This window comes from Salvelinus sp. IW2-2015, linkage group LG3 (genome assembly GCF_002910315.2).
Source record: "Salvelinus sp. IW2-2015 linkage group LG3, ASM291031v2, whole genome shotgun sequence".
NCBI classification, from domain to species: Eukaryota; Metazoa; Chordata; class Actinopteri; order Salmoniformes; family Salmonidae; genus Salvelinus; species Salvelinus sp. IW2-2015.
Window position 1 is genome coordinate 34,104,386 of NC_036840.1, and position 9,367 is coordinate 34,113,752.

General features: G+C 46.6%; 1 protein-coding gene across 2 annotated transcripts in view; it reads right to left on the reverse strand.

Annotated features, from left to right (window-relative positions):
• Positions 1 to 4,121: 4,121 nt before the first annotated feature.
• The window catches only part of LOC111955318 (E3 ubiquitin-protein ligase pellino homolog 1), a 7,485-nt gene continuing 2,239 nt past the window's right edge, over positions 4,122 to 9,367 (reverse strand). Inside the window, exons 3-5 of one of the 2 annotated variants that reach the window (XM_023975523.2) lie at positions 8,901 to 9,179; positions 5,864 to 6,052; positions 4,122 to 4,928 (exon numbers count right to left, since the gene is read on the reverse strand). In XM_023975523.2, coding sequence (XP_023831291.2) covers positions 4,326 to 4,928; positions 5,864 to 6,052; positions 8,901 to 9,179 — 1,071 coding nt within the window. In that variant the 3' untranslated portion in view covers positions 4,122 to 4,325. Of the gene's footprint in view, positions 4,929 to 5,863; positions 6,053 to 8,873; positions 9,180 to 9,367 lie in introns of both variants that reach the window. The other variant, XM_070436280.1, reaches the window with a different exon arrangement.

Below are 9,367 nucleotides of genomic sequence, written 5' to 3' on the forward strand. Positions count from 1 at the left end.
GGCCATCGTGGTTTAAACGGCCTAAGACATCCTGACCTGGCTAATTATGTTCCAGAGGAGTCCCTATTCAAGACCAAAGTCTCCGTCCAGTACTATGACCACATGCCAACTCATTACCTCTCTCTCTAGATCAGTGCGTGAATGGTGTTCTTCAATCTTCATCATTGTCAACTGCTAGCTAGTTCCAGTAGCCTCTATATAGCTTAAGACATGGAGTGTGTTTGGTTGATCAGAATGTGTGTTAATGGGCCTGGTTGTCCTGACTGAGTCCCCCTTCTACAGGAACCTGCCCTGCGCCGTTCCCTTCCCAGTCTGTCCTCATGGTTCTCATGGCTGTGGGTTACTGACTGAGTCCCTCTTGTACAGGAACCTGCCCTGCGCCGTTCCCTTCCCAGTCTGTCCTCATGGTTCTCATGGCTGTGGGTTACTGACTGAGTCCCTCTTCTACAGGAACCTGCCCTGRGCCGTTCCCTTCCCAGTCTGTCCTCATGGTTCTCATGGCTGTGTGTTATTTCTCAGAGGCATTCCTATGGAACTATGGAACCTAGCAGGAATGTGGAGAAAACCCTCCAACCCCTGACCTTAACCAACGCTAGTTTTGAATGAATGTAATGCACTACAGTACGGCTAATACTACTAATATGGCCTCTAAGCTTTTGTGTTCTTGACTACAAAGAATATTGGCCTTTGTCGGTTATTACAACCTCAATTTTCGATCAATTTTTCTGTAGAAGTAGTCATGGTTACAACGGGACTACGGGACAATGGTTGGAATTACAGTGACTTACTGTTAGCCAGGACTGGACCCATAGACTCGTTACAGCACTATAGTGAGCCTGTTGTGGAATTGACACATCCATTTTGTCCTCTTGGTTGCCCCTTGGTCTTACCAGTCTGACATGGTGCAGTAGGCAGTGTGTAACCGTTCTAGTTTTCTACCTGTATATCTTTATTACTATGTGACGAGCAGACGGGAAGGTCCGTACTCTAACGACAACTATGTAAGAGTGTTGTACGGTCATGTTATATGGTCATTGAGCCRTGTTCAGTTTGGCTTTGAGCATGTTATGTCATCATGGTCACGTTACGGTCATCATGTCGTGTTACGGGCTTAGAAAAAGTCCTAGATTCTGGTTCATTGGGTCGGAGTGAGTTTGACTGCTTGAACGTTCAGGGGTAGCAGGGACTGACTGGTTTTGGCATGCAGACCGGATATGAACTCCCATCAGCCTCCTCTTTAAGCCAATCAATATATTACAACAATGTTCTCTGAATGGCTCCTAATACTCATTGATAAAACGAAATCTGGCTTGGACTTTCCCGGTTGGTCTTCGGCAGATAGTTGAAGTTAAGGTGGCACAGCCTCGGCCTCCCGGCTCAGAGCTCCATGTAGTAACGTGCAATTGCAGCCTGTAAAAACTGTGATGTCCAATGTATACTGACGAGTTAGTGAGCGCTTACTGTCTGCAGAACACGGCTACCAACCAGTCTATGGCATTAATGTCTAGAAGAGCGACGCGAGGGCTGAAAGCAGGTTCACAGAAAGTATCTGTTGTAGATGTGATTCTTTAGGGTAGTAGATACAGCAGCCGTCTTAGCACTAACGTTAGTGTGTTGTCTTTTTGGTAGAGCCTTTTACAGATGTGGTTTGGCCAAGCCTGTGACGCGATGCAAGACTCAACCAGACTGGATTGTGTGCCAGCTCTCATTTTATGCTCATTCAGTTTGGTGTGCTGAATTTGAGGATCTGGTAGGCCTAAAGTAATCGCTGGTTGGAAGGGAGGGAACATTAGTGTGTGGGGTCGGGGACGGTCTGTGTGCGTGACCTTCCTGCTCCCTGAGCACAGGTCGGCTTTTCTCTCAAATCTCACAAGTCCTTCTGCGAATGAAACGATTGTTTGCAACTCCACACAGACACACGCACACTCGGTCACACAGACTCGCTAAATTGAACGTTTCACGCCATAACAGTGGCCTTTTTGATTTGTTCTGAATGTGCTTTTCTTATCAAGAATTCTTGATATTCTACTGATTTTAATATATTAATTGAAAATATACTGTGGTAATATTGTGTCCGGTCCATCGGCGGATATGAGGGAGGGGTTTAGGAAATGTGGGTGGGACAACATGTGGGGGTGGAGTTAGCGGCGGGCTTTGTTTGGGCTCGTGCTCATGAATGTGATTATGATGGAACTGCTCAAATCTTATTTTTTTTTGTTTTTCTGTGTAATTTGCACACTTCTTTGTGGCTCTCCCATGGCTTAATAAAGGAACACGTGTTCTTTAATACCGAGCATCATGCAGGTCCCCCTCCTGATCCTCACTTTTTTTCTTCAYTTTTTCGCTTGTCCACTTTGGTGCTCTCTGTCTCGCTGCTGAGTTTGATCATGATGTTTTTTTATGTACATATTATAAATATATATATAATAAAAAAGATCAATGTCAACATGGGTAAACTGTCCCTTATTCCCCCCCTCCCATGTAATGTGTATTATCAGTACACCAGTGTTGTCAGCCATATGAAGGTCTGTGTTGATACGTACAAGTCAATGTCAACCGTGTGTGTCTGCAGGAGGGTACTCTGCTGGAGGTGCTGCATGAGGTCACTCCCTTCCCTGAATCACCACCGGAGGGCAGGAACAGATCCAGTATCTGCCTGGCAGCCTGCCTATCAGCTCTACTTTGTCCTTGATTTGACACACACACAATACACATGCACATAAATAAACGTTGAGAGTGAAGAAGACCCAGACAGCTGCTCATCTAATGGTGTACTCTTTTACTCTGCATGAGAGGGAAGTAATGTGTTCAGTATGGAGCTGCTTCAAATAGAATCATTCACAATGAGTTTTGCTTGGGAGAGTATGCTGTGGGCAGGGAAATGACAGCTCTAATATAAAGTACTCTAATATAGTCTTAGGACTGCTGCTGCAGACTGCTCATTACCGTAGGTAGACCCTCTCAGCAAAAAACATACCAGCTAATTCCATTCTAGCACTATTTGGATTACACATTGAAACAATGATGAAGCTACTTTTAGCTTGGCAATCTGAAAGTCACTACAATGGAGAATTGCAGTCGTGTGTGTACTGAAATGCATATTTGTATGTTGAATTCATTTAGGTTTTGTGATACATAAATACATTATTTTCAGTCATCTGCCAGACATTGGTCTAGACACATATCCTTAAGTAGCGGTCAGGCTAAGAATTAGGACATTGTCCAAAATCAGTCCGATGATACATGCACTGATCTGAGCGTGTGATACGGTCATTGAACAGGGCCTGTATTCACAAAGCGTCTGGAGTGCTGACCTACGACCAGTTGTGCATTTTAGATCATAGTAAATAAGATTACATGGACGGGGAGGATCTGATCCAAGATCAGCTCTCCAGGACCCTGACCTATGTGGAATCTCTCATGACTAAACTGACCCATTGTCCTTCATCTCTCCCTCCCTCCTCCTGTCGTGGTGGCAGGGCGCTGGTGACCTTGAGTGAGTTATTTATAGTGTGGTGACGCCGCAGACTGGGAGCAGGGTACCAGACACTACTCAGGGGGAGACCGAACAGACAGAGAGAAACAGAGGGAGGTTCTGTAGGTTGAAATCAAACCTCACTGAATGGGCTTCCTCAAGTGGAGGATGATAACCACTCATGTCATCAATTAGCTGTTGAGGATGCTGTTGATTGGCTACTGGCCTGGTAGGAAATCAGCCATCATGTTGCTTCAGACCCATCCTGATGAATCTGATCTAATGAGTCAATCACCAGGATAGAAACAGGTAGCAGATCTAGCTCTAACATTGAGTCAATGAGGAACTAAGTGCTCAAAAAACTCACTTGTTTATAGACCTGTAAACACCATCATACACAATGGATGGTTTCATCATTAGATCTGATTCTTCTGGATTGACTAAAACTAGTAGTCCGACTGCCCATCCACACCGCTCCGGCCAATCGCCACACCCTCTAGTGTTTATTTTCCACACGATTCTGGATGAGTGGTCAGGCAATGAAACCATAGCCAGTTCACCAGTTCTATTAATCTGATGATGAAACTATTCATTCATGCTTTTTATCTACAATCAGTAATCCAAAAATCACCCAACACTTGTCACATTTTCATTTCAACACATTTTATTTACATATTCCCCAAATACAACTTAAATACCATTTCTGCTTCCATCACGTTTACCTCTTCAATTCAGTCCATCTTCATTTCAACAGTCTTTCCAATGATTYTCCCTTCATGTTTCCTTTTAGACTTTTCCATAGTACACCCTCCCTCCACCCTGCCCTCTATCTCACCCCCCAGTGGCAGGCTCAGTCGACGGGCCCCTGAAAGATGAGTTTGATGTGCCCATGCTCGCCCGTCAGCCAGGTGCCACAGAAGGGGCATGCGGCGTGGAAGGCGTGTGTGCCGTGCGGCAGCGGGATCTGGCTCCAGCCCGCCACTGTCTTTTCCGAACACACGTGGCCACAGGGGCAGAAGGCGTGCGTCGGGGGGCCCGCGTCCAGGTACAGCCCGCCCTCACAGCCCATCCACAGGGGCACGTAGGGGCCCACGCGCCGGCACATGGGGCACTCCCTTTCCCCGGTGCTCGCCAGAGCCGTCCCTCCGTGGCCCACGTTATGGCCCTTGTCTTTCCGGTAGCCCCAGTTGTGGTAGCCGTGGACGTGACCACAGTTGACATAGACCCAGGGCTGCTTCTTGTCCACAATCTCTCGCCGGGCCAGGCTGGGGAAGGCCAGGGTGTTGAAACCCACGGGGCACTGGGGCCGTGCGGCATTCAGCTCCTGGCGGAGGGTCTCCAGCTGCTTGAGGGTGGGGGTGCGGCGCAGGCCCGACAGGGTACGCCACAGAAGGGTGGCGCCGCACAGGTCGATCAGAGAACCGTCCTGCAGGGTGTTGGACTCGTTCTCCACCTGGGGAGGAGGGGAGMGGGGAGGAAGGGAGAGTGAGGAGGGATAGGGGGAGGATTAGTAAACAAGCCCAGAAAATACTTTAACTGACAAACCCATAACTATTTGCATATGTTGTTTCCTTTTTCGGTGTCTGGAATTTTGTTTCCCTTCCCAACAACCACTTGATGGCACTGTGATCATCCCATAGACATTAAAGCCATGATTCACATACCATCAAGATTCTAATCAAATGATTCACATACCATCAATTAGCTAATAAATTTATTCACATACCATCAAGAGTCTAATCAAATGATTATAATACCATCAAGATTCTAATCAAATGATTCACATACCATCAATTATCTAATAAAATGATTCACATACTATCAAAAATCTAATCAAATGATTCACAAAACATCAAGAGTCTAATCAATTGATTCACATACCATCAATTATCTAATAAAATGATTCACATACCATCAAAAATCTAATCAAATGATTCACATAACATCAAGAGTCTAATCAATTGATTCACATACCATCAATAATCTAATCAAATGATTCATATACCATCAAATATCCAAATATCAAATATCCAATCAAAATGCTAACAATTGATTAACAAAACATAATTCAATAATTCTCATAGTTGAGAAACCCTGAAACTCATCAGATGTCTAGTTTGACTGTGCAGTCTGTTATATAACCCCTCAGAAACATACACAGTAGTGTGATAGACTTGATAACCAGACAGGTTTGAGGCTCTTTACTTTATCAATTATTTTATTTATAAATATCATAAATGATCTCAGAATTCATAGTCTAGTCAAATCAAATCAAATTTTAGTCTATGTGTCCTTGAGATAACTCCAGGCATAACAGTAGTCCTGATAATCAGACAGGTTTGAGGCTTTATTCCCCCCCTCCCTTACCACTGATGACCCCCCCCTCACCAATGTTCCCCTGTGCTGGGCCGAGCGTGTCTCCCGCAGGGCAAAGACGTTCCCACACACCGAGATCTCCCGCCACACGCCCGGCGCCGGCTCAGACACAAACTCCCCCGCTGGGTGCATCACCAGCACGCCATTGGTGGTCAGGCCGTCCATCAAGCCGTCCGACGTCCGCCATTTGGCAGCCCGCTCCTGAGAGACCCYCCCCCGCACACAAAGAGACAGACAAAGAGCCAAGGTAAGGGATAGTGATGATAGCGGCAGATAGAGAGATCAAGAGGGGAGGGAGGTAGAGCGAGAAAGAGAGAGAGAGAGGCTGGGGCAAATAGAGAAAGAGGGGGAGAAAAAAACAGCTAACATTGCTTTTTTGTATTTCTATATTTAGCACAGAGTAGAACTGCTATACTGAGATGCACACACACACAAACATTGCAGGGCATTCAATCCCTGCAGCGGCTGTGTTCTCTGATATTCTCTGTCAGTGGACATAGAGTTCAAAGCAGTCACGACTGCAAGCCATTCAACCAGTATTATTGTATAAGCTTTACAGTAACTGTACATCCTTATATTTTTTACAAATCCCCCTCTCTCTTTCCATCCCTCTCTCTCTCTCTCTCTCTCTCTCTCCACCTCCACACTAGCAGTGTGCCGAGCCGCCTGCCTGACCCCGCTATCTGCCAAGGACATTGTGTGTGTGCCAGATATAGAGGAGGGAGCCGTGCGGAGGTTATTCAGCCTTCGCTTCATTGACAGCAGCTAGCAGCTCTTAAGCTATTATCCGGTACTCTAGCTGTATGTTTAGCATAACCGTGCCCCCCGACGACATGCTACCAAGCTGAGATGAGTTATTAAAGTCTCTATAGTTGGGTTAGATTAGTCATCTGGATGTTATGTCACAATTATGTCATGACTTGGTAGCATTGTCCTTGTGGGTTGACTTTTTAGTGTCACAAAGTGTGACCTCACACTATAATTGTCATCAACGTCATCATTTTGTGTTAGCTGGAAGGCAGGGCAGGAGYCAAGATCAGGTGGGACCATTCTAGCCAATGAAAGGGCAGATACGGGTGTGAACACCACGCACAATGGGCATAAACCTAAGCACTATGAAATTTATATTTGATCAAATAAGCCACACGTAGAAAATATGCCACATATTTTTTCTCAAACAAATTCGACACGCTCTCAAATTCCTCGCTTGGTGAGCAAAAAATATATTTTAAAAAATAAAAAGATTTTGGGCTCAGTTTTCCCTCTCGCTTCTCTGGCTGTAGTCAGTAAAACCATTTTCAGAATAAACAATGCCGTCTTGTGTTATATTCACTAAAACACATATAATGTATCACAACTGCATGTATCATAATTAATATGGTGCATTTGGTGTATTAACCATCCTGTGATTGGTCACTGTTGGCACAGGACGCAGCATTCATCCCCGGGACAATCTTTAAAAAAAAACATTACCACCTTCCTTAATCCAATCCAATATGGCCGCCCTTCCTGCCCCTCATAATGAAGTGCTAGGGGAGGTCAGTGGCAGTACAGTGTGTCTGACTATGACCCTGGGGCTGGCTCCCATCGATGGAGATGAGTACTGCTGGACTCCTGCCTCCAATGTCTTCCACAATGACAATGCCCTCCCTCCCTCCCTCTCTCMTTTCCTCCCTCCCTTCCCCCCCACTGGCCTCCCTGTCTCTCCCCTTGCCAACTCTCTGTCTCTCCGTTTACAAATTAATCTTGCAGAACCCCTTCAATAGCTCATTCCATGGTATGGGCGAGAGGAGAGGGGAGGGGGGAGAACTGAGTGTCTCTGCCAGAATGGATCAAAAGCTTATTTTGTCAATGAGTAAGCAAGTAACCCCCCCTCCACTTGACGACACTGGACCACTGCACTGTGATTTTATGCCAGTCGATTGTTGTGTTTGCTGATTGGAGCGGTTTTCAGCAAACGAACACTCACACTCACACACACAAGTGTTTGCACACACACATAACATGCATTCATATCAATTTAGTCACAGCTCCTTGATTCCCACAATTCTCATTTCCCTGCAGTTTGTGTGAATGTGTGTGTGTGTGAGTGCGTATAGCGTCCAACAATGCTGTCATAAATCCAATCCATTAAAAGAGTTGTGGCCCTTAGAGTCTGACAAAGCAAATGCGGCTTGGCCGTCCCGGACGTGTGTTTATTGATAATTACCGTTGATAGTACTGTTGATCTTTAAACAAAGTGCAGGCCCGGGCTGTTTCTGTGGCTGGGAGCTGGGCCAACCGTGAGAAGCCATAGCACTAAGGTGAAAAAGATGCCCCAGACCAGAGGAGTGTGTATGTGTGTTTGTCACGTGTGCTCCCTCTCCGGCCTCTAGGTCACCAGGCTGCTCGTTATGGGGCACGCCGATCACCATCGTTACGCGCACCTGTGCGTCATCAGACTCATCCATCACTTCCCTGATTAGTTCCCTATATATGTCACTCCCTTTGGTTCCTTCTCCAGGCGTCATTGTTTCTGTATCATGTCTGTGTGCCGTTAGTGTTTCTTGTTTTGTATTATGTTCCGTTTAAAACACTCACTCCCTGAACTTGCTTCCCGACTCTCAGCGCACATCGTTACAGTACCAGTGGCGGCTGCTGAGGGCAGAACAGCTCATAATAATGGCTGGAARGGAGCGAATGGAACGGTGCATTTGATACAATTCCACTGATTCCACTCCAGCCATTACCACGTGCCCATCCTCCCCCATTAAGGTGCCACCAACCTCCTGTGGAGACCAGAGGTGTGTGTGTGTTTGTGCATAAGATGGGGACAACAGAGTGCTAATGGGTTTGTCCAGTACAGAAGGCTGTGTATGTATACCTCGACAAAACATTCCCAAGAAGCAGATCACATGGTGACGATTCACACAGCCACTTACAACTCCTCCACACCACACCACCACACACCATTCGTCTCCACAGTATATCACACATAACGATGACATCAACGGGGTGTGATGTCGCCCATGCTGTCACTCACACTGTGGTCGTCACCGCGATGACTCACCCCCAGGAAGATGTTTTTGGAGGAGTCGAAGCCGGCGGCGTAGATGCGGGCCGTGTACGGGGCGCTGCGTTCGCACATGATACGGCACGCATAGCGGGATATTGTGCTCTGGACCGACTGCCCTCCTCCTCCGCCCAACTCGCCCACCGCACCCTGACCCTGGCCCTGCCCCCTGGCCCCGCACCCTGGCACCGCACCCTGCCCCCCACCACCACTGGTGCTGCTGCCTGCCGTGTCCGTCACCACAAAGTCAATCATGTTCTCTGTAGAACGCCCGATCTGTCGAGGGAGATAGAACATAGGAGATAGAACATGTGATAGAACATAGGAGATAGAACATAGGAGATAGAACATAGGAGATAGAACATAGGAGATAGAACACAAGTGATAGAACATAGGAGATAGAACATAGGAGATAGAACATAGGAGATAGAACATAAGTGATAGAACATAGGAGATAGAACATG